Below are 12,327 nucleotides of genomic sequence, written 5' to 3'. Positions count from 1 at the left end.
GAAAAATAAAATTTCTTCACTTCCATCAGTCCATAAAAGGTTAATGCAAAATGTGAAGGCATAAGACTTCTAATATTGTCATTCAATCAGACAACTATTTATTGAACACCTATCAAGTGAATACCAGTGCGTAGTCTTTAAGCATATACCTCCCCAAAGTAAAATCCTGGCCTTGCCTTATAGAGTAATATAGCAAGGAAAGACAACTAGACAAATGATCGCAAATAATCTCCCGAAATAACTACAAAAGTATAAACTGCTGCATAAGAGAAATGAGAGTCCTGTGGGAATACATAAATATGTAAAAATTTACTAAATGCAGTCAAATTGAAAGTTTTGGCTTAAAGCAAATGTCACTCATCTCTTCCATACTTCACTGGCATATGACATTCTACAATACAACAAACTATCAACACTCACCTTTGAGAGATCAGCGAACATTATGATCTTGTTTTACAAACATTTTTCTTTAGAAAGTATAGTAGATGTTTAGTATTCTTGAATTTAAATTCATAGTTTACATATCTGGAAACAATTCCAGAAAGAATAACAGGTAATAATTTCTAATTTTTCTAAATTAAAATCATATGCCTTAAGTCTGATATGAGCATAGCTTGTACCCAGTACCTCCCACCTCACCCCCATCACCGAGTGAACGGCTAGCAAAGGAGGGTCACACACATCATCAAGGGAGGTATAAATCACTGTGAACATGGAAAGGGGAATTATCTTTGAGATGTGAGCAGACACTGAAAACTGTGACACTCAATAGAGATGCCATTCATAAGAATGGCAGTAATCCACTAAACAACTTTCAGTTTAAAAATTAAGAAAAGATGTAATCTTCAAGAATGTTCAGTCTAGCTTATACGATAAATAGCTTTGATTAGATGTAAGAACACTTAAAAGGATGGAAAGAAAAATCTGTTCATAGTGATACTCTTAATAAAAATGACAGAATTTCTCTTAACACTGGCTTCTCTTAACACTAATACTAGTTAACCTGTTAACCGGGGAGTTCCCTTTTTAATTACGCAAAGTACAACGGGCTCATACTCTTTCACTAGGACGTGTCAGTACGTCACGCCCAGTGGATGTATATATTATAATTTTTTAAATTTATACTTAATTAAAATAAATGAAATATATATTTTTTCGTTTATTTATATATAAAGCACAAAGGAAAATACAAAATTACAAACAAATAGAAAAGAATACCAACAAAAAAATGAAAACATCGAATTAAAAAATTATAAATTTTACAAACAATTATAAAGATTAAAAAATATATTTTTTTATTTCTATACACAATAAAAAATATTAAAAAGTTAACAATTACAGAACAATAAACAAAAGCACACAAATAAAATAGAAATATTGAGTTTAAAAAATTGAAATATAGATGTAAAAATTCAAAACTCAACTTCCGTGTGATATATTTTAAAACAATTGTTGATACATAGTGCTACCTTACAATCTGGACACCAGTATGTAGATTCTTTCCTAACACCTTTTTTGTAGCAAACTCGGCATTTCCTGGATTTAGTTTTTCCTATATCTCTTTTCATTTGTTCTGGAAAATGCCTTTCAACTAAGCGTGATGGTTTAGATGTAGAGTTGCTTGTTGATATCTTTGGGTGGGTTTTCACTATGTTGTTATCTACCAATTTCTCTACACACTCTATCAAAAAGTGTAATCGATCCAAATGACCTTTATCTTTTTTGTATATAATATATGCATTGAAGCAGCACATATCAATTAATCGTAGAAAAATTTTTTTATAAAATTTTTTTACCCTATTACGGGCAGCCATGTAGGCCACCATAACTCCATCTCCCAAATCTACGCCGCCCATATTCTTGTTATAATCCAGGACAATATTCGGTTTTTCTTGCTTTCTTCCTCTCTTTTCAATCATTGTCTTTTCGTCATTATGAATAGAACTGAGCATCAATATGTCTTTTTTATCCTTACATTTTAAAGCCGTAAGTTTGTCTTTGATTCTTAGTATATGTTCATTTTTCTGTAATTTTTTTGTTTTTATTTCACTGGGGATTCCGACTCTGTTTATCCTCATTGTTCCAACAATGTCTGTATTGTTTTGACACAAGAGTTCAGCCAAATGAATTGACGTATAGAAATTATCTAAGTAAATCCTATACCCTTTATTCAGTAAGTCATGTGTTAACTCCAAAACAATTCTTGTTGATTGTTTTTCTTGTGGGTAGTTCGAACCATAATTTGTGTCCTTGCCTGTGTATAAAATTATATTTTGTACGTATCCAGATTGGCTTTCACTCAAAATAAACAACTTCATTCCAAATCTAGCTCTTTTTGTAGATATATATTGTTTCCAAGATAAATTCCCTTTCCATAATAAAAGAGATTCATCTACGCATATTTCTCGTTCACATACATAAAAACTTTTAAACTTTTCTAACAAATTATTGATGATTGGATCAATTTTATATGTTTTTCTGTTATATAAAGGTTGGAGATATAAAAAATATAAGTAAATATATAATACGAAAATAGGTAGGTAAGTGTAAGTACATACCCGTCACTGCTCACCCAGAACACGTCCACCACTCTCAACAGCGAAATTATGCTGATTCCCTCCATGTCTTAAATTCATGTCGAGACATGTATGGATGACTAATACCTTTGTTGTTCGGAAATATACGTCCCTCCCGTTTCAGGGCGCAACATATATTTCAAGGACATATTCATATGTCCTACCCATATCAGATATTGTTTGACGTATTTATACGTCCCGTTCGGTTAACAGGTTAATAGTGCTGGGATGCAATTCTAAAACATAAAAATCTCCTCAAGCCACTTTTAAAGTCTTGTGCACAGCTATTTAAATTATATTTTCACTTTATATTTGGAGAAGGCTTTGTGATAAACTTCTAAAAAAAGCATGTGAGGTCTTCATTATCCTCAAAGGACGTGCGGAAAACCAGAAGCATCATTTAATTCAGAAATTCACCGTGCCAAGCTTTAAGCTAAAATACTCAAAGGAACTGAGCACAAAATGAGGTCTTCTGGGGCCCAGCATGGAAGAGGGCCTGAAGGGAAGGCACACTTCAGTCCTACAGAGAAATTGCCTCTAAAACTTAAATCAGGTGAACACTTGTCTTTGCTAATGTTACCATGGCAACTCAATAATCCTCATTCTTGGTTTCTCTTTAGGAGATACCGTTAAGGTAAAACAAGAGGTCTGAATTTCCTAAACAGTGAAGCTTTGTCAACAGAGAATTTTCTGGATTTCCAAAACAATAAAATCTTGGAAAAACAAATATTGAGAAGCTGTATATTCTCTAGTATATTATTTAGAATACTGTAAATTTATAAAATGGGTAAAGCTGCATACAAAGGAAAAATTACACACATCCATGATGAATACAATTTAGTGGTATTATGCATCACATAGCATATTTTTCTTAAGGGAGAACAGAATGTGTTTGTAAAATAGTTAGAAGTAGAATGTTAATGAACAAAAGAACTGCTAACTACCCTATGTATTTTCCATCAAATAAATAAGCAAAAATAATTTATCAGAATCAACCATCTTAAAGTCATTTTTCAAGATTTTATTTTGGAAATAAATAAGTATTATGTAACAAATGCATTATTTAGTTTTAAAGGAGAGAGCATGTGAATTAAGATTACTTGATTCCTAATTTCCTTCTACAGTTAATTAATTTTTTGATTATGCCTTTATTTTCAACACTCTAGGAGACAGTGCATTTTTATCAAAGTATAAATTTTTGAAGGCAGTGTTTTAGAATCTATATTTTAGATACCTTGTAGAGGTGATTTGTTTTATAGATATTTTGCCCCTAAAAATACGATTTAAAAAGCTAAGCTGATCCTTGCTGTTTTAGAAGTAAATCCAACCGTTTCTCATTTCCAATTACCTTTTGTTTTGATCTTCACAGCTTTTTGTTGTTTCAGTTCAATACCCAGGACATCATAGAGGGCAGTCAGTTCAATCAGGGCTAAATGGCAAACCTTCTTCATGTCCTGGGGCGCCAGGTCACCAATCCTGGTGGTGCCTGTCTTGTCTTTTGGCAATCTGAAACTCTACAACAAACACAGTTAATTTAGTCAAGGTGTACAGTATCTACCCTTTTCTTTTTTTAAAATATGTTTTATTGATTTTTTACAGAGAGGAAGAGAGAGGGATAGTCAGAAACATCCATGAGAGAGAAACATTGACCAGCTGCTTCTTACACACCCCCCACTGGGGATGTGCCCACAACCAAGGTACATGCCCATGACCGGAATCGAACCTGGGACCCCTCAGACCACAAAACCCGACGCTCTATCCACTGAGCCAAACCAGTTTTGGCTACCCTTTTCTTTGTGAAAGTTAAAACTGCTAGTATAGAATAGTGACGATGAAAGCTATGGTATGATTTCGCGAGTCAGGATAGAGAGCTAAACTCTCCCGATGATGCTCCCCAAGTCTGTGGGGAGTTTAGGAGTGAGTATCTGAAGTCTGACAAAGAATGGAACCAAACCATGGCTAAGAGAAGAAGACAGTAGACCCAAAGGAGAAAAAGAACTCTAGTTAACGGACCATCAAGAACCAGAGAAGATTAGGAGTTCGGTACAAACCAGAAGGAAGAAGGAGGGAAAGTGAAAGAGAAGGAGAAAGAAGAATAGTAACCACTAATGAGTGCTTACAATATGCCAGATACTCTTTACCTACATTTGATATGATATGATATACGATATAACATATATAATTGTCATTAAACCCAAATAAAGTAGGTACAGAGGAGCTGTACAGCATCAGGGAGGGAAGAGCTATAGTAATTAATTTTTTTATAAATATGGCTATTTTTCATAAAAAAGAGTTAACTGTGGTATTGTGCTTTAAATTGAATTTTTTTTTAATTTCTCAATTTTAATTTATAAGGTAAATATCCATAGGTATAACTACCATAAATGATAGTCCTCCTCCCATTTTTTAAAATCCTCACCTGAGGATATTTTTTCCATTGATTTTTAGAGAAATGGAATGGGAGGTGGGGAGACAGAGAGAGAGAAACATCAATGTGAGAGAGACACATCCATTGGTTGCCTCCTACATTGTGCCCTGATCAGGGTCAGGGATCGAACTTGCAACCAAGGTACATGCCCCTGACCAGAATCGAACCCACAACCTTTCAGTCCACTGAACCAAACTAGCCAGGGATCCCCTCCCATTTTTCAAACTGTTTATTTATTAAAAGAACTATTCCTTTGTCTGCATATTCATGTTTTATAATTCAGGAACACAGGTCAGCGACAAAATTCCGTGGAACTCAATCCAAAGAAATTCTTTACATTCCAAAATCACTTTGAAACAGCCTTGTTCATCTCAAAACCTTTCCTGGAACCACAGTTTCTGTAATAATCTTCATACCCCTTTGTTCTTGTTTCAGTCACAGCAAGCATAGAGAGCGGCAAGTCCCAGAGAGACAGCCAACACTCCAACAACATGAATTTGGAGATGCCTGGCCTAAGGCCACACATCCAGGGATTCATCAACGTCTTCCTGACTTATAAACCAAAAGCTTTTTGAGGACCTCCATAATTTTTAAGAGCCTAAAGGGTTATGGGACCAAAATGATTGAGAGTCACTGCTCTAGAGCACATCCTAAAACCCACCACTTTTGGTAATGGAGGAGCTAACTCCTTTCAACCAAACTCAACTCCAAGAAAAAAACCCTTCAAGTTCATTATAGGAGAAAGAAGCTGTTTCTTAACTCTTTGTAGTACAGTTGTTTTTCCTATGAAAATGTTCAATAAAACGGTAACAGACTTGATTGAATATGCATCCTAAGTGAATTTCCAGCACAAGGGTTAATGGCCTCCATGGTGCAGTGCACAGGGGTTGAGAAAGTGGGGCCAGACTCCAGGTAGCAAACCTTGTCTCCATCACCTACAAGTTCTGTGGCCTTTGGCAAACTCCATCATCTCTGTGTTTCAGCCACTTTATCCCTAACATGGGAATGATAACAGAAACCACCTTATAAGGTTGTAGTGGGGCTCAAATGACAAGTAGTAAGCTCTCAAAAAGTATTAACTACACTTTTTTCACAGAAATTTTAACTACATTAATTTCATGATTTCATGGTTTTCCCTTTCTCCTGAATATTACTGCAAGTTAAGAAAAAATAATGATGCAAATAATAATAACAATTAGTATTTGATAACTGACTTCTCATTCTATTCTGCAAAAGTCCCCATATGGTAAGAATTATTGCAGCATATTCTAAGGAGGGAAACTGAGGCTCAGTAAAGGGACTTAAATAGCAGCCAGTGATGTAATAGGGATGTAGCTCAGATCTTCTAAATCTTGAGTTCAGTAATCATTCTATTCTGCTCCAGTTTTCCACCCACCGCAGTCTGCAGGAAGGTGTCTAGGTTGATGGCATTCATTTAGGACTGTGAGGCCCTCAAGAAGAGGAGCCATGTCTTTATCAGCCTGTAAAGGTGTTCCGTCCGTCGATTCAGTGAATGAAGATACACACCCTACAGGCAGAACACACAGAATCCAACTCAATGAGGGGCAGGGCCACCTCATTTCCTGTGATGTGTACTGAGCTTCACCTTTAAAATCACATAAGACTCATCACCATTTCCTCATGCTTGGTCCCAGAGTTCTGCTAATTGCTTTGTTTCTTGAGGACTGAACCCCATCCTACTTCACAAGCCTTTACTTTTTTTTTTTTTTGTAAGTCCGAAATGTTTCATTAAAATCAGTTGCTTTTGGTCTAATAAGCCAAACACATATGATATAATTATTCAAAGCATTACCCGAGGTACATGTTTAAAGAAACCTGAAGTATTATCAGTTCAAACATTTGATTTACCCTAGCAATACAAGTCATGAGCTTTATTTATTTACTTATTTGTTTAACATTGTGCTTAATGAAAGGACTTAGTTTCTTTATCCCAATGTTTAATTCATGGCAGCTGCTTTAAATATTTATGAAGTTTCCTGTCGTTCCGTTTAGTTAATAGACTGGATGGCTCAGTTCCTTGGCTAAGACAAGGCAGTGCAATTTCTGCAAAGGAAAGCTCTTTACATTTTAAAAAATGTGATTAAAGAAAAGAGTGAAGTACAATTTTGTTTTTGAAAAACATAAAGTCTTTGGATCTCATGTGTTACCATAAATTAATCAGATAGCTCTTTGGTGCTGTACCCCTCTTTTGTAGGCCTTGTAACATGAGAGGTCCAATAGGTACTTCATTAGTTATGATGGAGTAGACTCTTTTACTCATCAAGTCACTCGAACTTCAACTGGGAAAGCAAGGGAATTCGTTCTCTCCTGGCCAATTTCCACAAGATAACTTTTTTATATCCTCTACTAGGAGATTCGTTTCCTAAGATTTTTTTTCATATGTAAAATGTCATTTTATTATCGTACTAGAGGCCCGGTGCACGAAATTTGTGCATGCATAGGGTCCCTAGGCCTGGCTGGCAATCAGAGCTGATCTGTGGAGCGACCTGTGAGGCAGTTGGGGGGAGAAGGGTGGCACTGCTGGTACCCACCTTGGCTGGCCTGGCACCATCCATTCACCAACCCCACCCCCTGCTGCCAGTAACCCCCTTTTGTTTTTAGTCTCCAAGAGTGATATTAAATTTCTATTTTATATGACAGACCAAGTAAACCAAAATCATTTTATATCACCTCCCAAGCTATCCTAAACAATTTGCCTATAGCACCAATAAAATAACACAGTGATCCTCCCGATATTTCCAATACCCTACTGGTATCATACATAGTTATTACAGTATTATTGACTATATTCCCTATGTTGTACTTTACATCCCATGGCTATTCTATAACTACCACTTTGTACTTAGTCCCTTCACCTTTTTCTCCCAGTATCCAAACAACCCTCCCTTCTGGCAAATATCAGTGTGTTCTCTGTATCTATGAGTCTGTTTCAATTTTGTTTGTTTTGTTCTTCAGATTCCACATATAAGTGAAATCATACGGTATTTTTTTCTCTGACTGACTTATTTTACTTAGCATAATACCCTCTAGGTTTATCCACTATTGCAAATGGCAATTGAAAAATTGAACACACATATATATATTAAAAAGGACACAAACTCACACTTACTGGTAAATTCAATGTATTAAATGGCGTCAGCATGGTTTTCCAGGAAAGACTGGCTTCAAAAGCTTAGTCACTGAAGCCAAGCCTTGGCACACCATGTAATCTCTTAACCTATTTCCTTGTATGAAAAATAGGAATTGGAATAGCAACCTCATAGAGATCATTTGATAAATAAATGAAATAATTACAGAGTGTACTTCCTGAGATATGGTGGGTACACAACAACACAATTAGCAGTTAAAATTTTCAAACTAAAGCACATTGAAAGTTATAAAACCTGATCTCCAAGTTTAAAAGGAGACATTTGAATCCACTGTGACATCATAAAGAATTAACAAAGACAGTTTGATGCAGAAAGAAAAAGGAAGTGAATATAAAATGAGGTCAACAGAGAACAATGTATTACATTAAGCCCAAATGCTTATTGACAGAAGCAGAGGAGCATGGATAGAAATGGAATGTGAAGCTTTCCCTGCTTACACACCTGCCTGAGTGGTGGATATAAGTATTCACTTCATCAAAAATGCTGAGGACTTGTGGAAAGCTTACATGTCCATGCCTACTAGCAGACACGTGGATAAATGACTGGTAGAGAACAGATGCGTAAATACACACATGATCAATTAGAAATATTATCAAAAACATGGCATCTAATAATTTCAAGGATGATTTTATATATTTTAGCTATTGTGAGTTCAGTTAGGAAAGACTTTGAACAGTAAAGTCAAATGCTGGGCTCGACCCCAAAGGACTGGCTAAGGCTTTCATGGTAAGCATGGAGCAACAGAGTGGTAAAAATGGTAAAGTCATTTTAAGCTTGGGGCTCCACATGAATAAAATCAAGACAGTCTGTGAGCCCAAATCAGTTTATTAAATTGGAGACTAAAATGAGAGAGGAAGTTTTGTTTTACATCTATCAAGTAAAGATTAATTTATCTTATTCCCTTATTTGAATCAACAACATTAAAGTAAACAATGTCTTCATTTTGTTTAATTAGACTCTATTCTCTGTCACTTTAAACCCTTCCCATCTGTTGAGATGAAGATTGTCACTTTTAAAAGGTGTTTCTGTTCAGACTAGTCTGGGAGTGTGGATCATCTCTTTAGGCATACTCCTTTACTTTCCCCACTAGGCATACAAGTTCTTAAAGGCAAATTCTTAAAAATATATGATAAAACCTGGAAACAACCCAGATGTCCACCATTAGGAAACTGGTTGAATAAATTATAACTGTGATACATTATCTCAATGAGTACAATCCTATATAAAAGGCTAAAAGCTAATTGTCCTCACAGGTGGGAGTTCGACCCACCAGGAGTTAGACATGTGCTGACCACCAGGGCGTGGCACGGAACATGGTGGATATCGGCAGTGGGTACTGATAGCGGGCAGTAGTGGAGGCGCTGGCAGCCGCGATGGGCCCCGATGAGAGTGGGACCATGCCGGATGTAAGCTGGAGCCCTGATTGCCCTGCCAGTTGCTCCAAAGATGGAAACTAGCAGTGGTAGTGTGTGGCGGGGGCCAGCGAGCAGGTGGCACCAGGCCAAGGTGGTTGCGAGTGGGGGCCCCCTGATTGCCCTGCCAGTTGCACTCTGTGGGACAACCAGTGGGGCAATCAGCAAGTGGGTGGTGCCAGGCTAAGGTGGGTGCAAGTGGGGGCCCTGATGGCTCCACCAGCCACCCCACAGATCGGCCCTGATCGCCAGTCAAGCCTAGGAACCCTACCCATGCATGAATTTCATGCACCAGGCCTCTAGTACATCTATAAAAAGGAATGAGTAATATTGTTCTATACTACTGCGAAATAATCTCCAAAATATACCACTAATTAAAATCAAACAAACAAGCAAACAAACAAGCAAACAAAAAACCTCAAGGTGGAGAAAAGTGTGTATAGTGAGGTACCATTTATCTAAGAAAGAAGGATAAACCATAAAATTATAATAAGAAATTTACCTGTGAGGAGAGGGAGAACAGAGTGATGGCTCAAGGACAGAAGCCAGACTTTTAATATACCTTGGTTTTACATTTGACTTTTAGACCATGCAAATATTTTACATGCTTATGAAAAAAAAATCAATTTTTAAAAAATTTATGATTAAAAATTGGAAATAAAATGAAACAAATCAACCCAACCAGGTATGCAGTTGGTGGTTTAACCACATGGAGAATAACTATCCTAAGCAAACTAAAACAGCAATTTTATGGTTGCATAACTTTTAGGATATACCCCCAAGGATACAAACAACTAAAGAAAAAACAAAAACAAATATAAACTCTTTCTGGTAACCAAATTATTGCTGGTGGTGTTGGTATTGTTAGCTGAGAGTGCTGTGATTAATGGAGGATAAAATAAACAAGCAATTATGTGATACTCTAATCAGATTATCTGATGCATCCTAAGCACCACTGTTCTCAATGTGGAAAAGAGAAGCCATGGCTACACTATGCCCTCTGAAAAGACTGTAAGCAACAACCACCCAGAGTCAGGAGTACTCCTGGTGTCTCAATCAGTCATAAAAGTTTATTTCTACTAAACGGAACGAACGCTTCTTAAAACAGACAATTTTAGGTCTGCAGCATAAAATAGCCCGGAAAAGATGGGAAATTTTTTCTAACATTATGTCATATGTCTAAATCCATGAATTAAGATGCTAGTTTTACAAGAAAATTAAAATAAAACAACATTAATTAGTCACTAGTGAAAGATAATAGGAAACAAACAAAACAAAAAAAGAAAAAGAAAACTAGTAAAGGAAAGGAAGCAACCACTTTAAGAATGTCTTCCTTAAAAGATGTATTCCAATTAATGAATTTTAAAAAGAAGTTAGCACATCATCCTGGAATTATTAATAAGCTAATAGATCCAAGCGTTGATCAGAAAGAGCTGCTATTTTACAAAAAGGGGAACACAACCAGACATTTTGTTTCTCTAGTCACACCTGAAATTGTTCTCACACTCAAAAAAATGAACCTGGATATGATAAATCTAGAGTCAATCAAGTAACAGGAAACAGAAAAACATGGGAATAAAATTAGTCAGAGGGGGGACTTCTCTATGAATTAATAACTACATTTTTTTTAAGAAAGAAATTTCAAAGAAGAGAGAGGGAGGAGAAAAGAAAGAATAGGGGATAAGAGAGAATGTAATGAAAGAAAAGAGAGAGGAAGAAAGTGAGGGATAGAGAGACAAAGGAGAGAGAAGGAAAGGGAGAGAGTTAGTTAAAAAGTCTTAATCGATATATCAACCAATTGCAATGCATAAACCTTATGCATAGAATCCTAATTCAAACAAACTATAAAAACATTATGAAATTTGTGATACAATTTGAAATCTGAACAGACTGAATATTTGAAATTCAGAATAGTTAGCATTTTTAGATACAATAATGGTAATATGAATATGTTCTAAAAACCCCTCTTTAGCATTTAGAAATACATACTGAAATATTTATAGAAAACAAATATAATTCAGAAATTTGTTTCAAAATAATACAAAATAGGAAACTGATTATGGGTATGTATAGGTCAGGACTAGCCATGTGTTAATAAATGTTAGGGTAGGTGATAAGTATGCAGGGGTTCATCACACTATTCTTTTCAATGTTTGCATGTGGGAAATTTTACAAAATAAATAAATAAATACTTAAAAAACTAAGGCATTCAGTAGCATTGTGAACACTCAGTACCTACAGCTTGATTTTGAAATACAATCTATCAATAAAAGGAACCAGTCCTCCTTGAAGAAATAGATTCTGTCAACTCTGAGGGGAGGAAACTACAGGGCGCGCCTGAGACATCTTGTACGAGAAAGAAAGTCATAAATGAATGATGAGGGCAGGTTACAATGACATAGGAACCAGCTCAAAGGGCTCCTATTGGTCCAAGTTGGGTAAACTTGGACAGCAAAGAAACGTAGTGATTTATAAAACACCGAATGAAAACAGGAACCTTCAGCCCATAGTGATATTCAATAAAAAAATAAAAATAATCTACTCTTATTATAGTAGATTGTTGCCAATCAATGTAGAATTGTCACAGAATTAGAAGATGAGTATTTCTCAAACACCAGATTTGTTATTGTCTCAGGCAAGGATGACAAATGTATGGTGAGTCCTCTGGGGGATAGCTTATTACTGACAAATTGGATGTTCACACAGTTTCAAGGACCACAAATTAATATTAACTGCATATA

The 12,327-nt window shown here is 35.9% G+C and overlaps 1 protein-coding gene across 1 annotated transcript in view; it reads right to left on the bottom strand.

The window, feature by feature from the left end:
* The window catches only part of ARHGAP18 (Rho GTPase activating protein 18), a 125,132-nt gene that overhangs the window by 31,805 nt on the left and 81,000 nt on the right, over window positions 1-12,327 (bottom strand). Inside the window, exon 6 of the mRNA XM_084889638.1 lies at window positions 3,925-4,090. Coding sequence (XP_084745764.1) covers window positions 3,925-4,090 — 166 coding nt within the window. The remainder of the gene's footprint in view (window positions 1-3,924; window positions 4,091-12,327) is intronic.

The sequence above is a fragment of the Pipistrellus hanaki genome (genome assembly GCF_964339955.1).
Source record: "Pipistrellus hanaki genome assembly, chromosome: 7".
NCBI classification, from domain to species: Eukaryota; Metazoa; Chordata; class Mammalia; order Chiroptera; family Vespertilionidae; genus Pipistrellus; species Pipistrellus hanaki.
The sequence above is the reverse complement of the archived record's forward strand: the minus strand, read 5'-3'. Positions and strand labels throughout refer to the sequence as shown.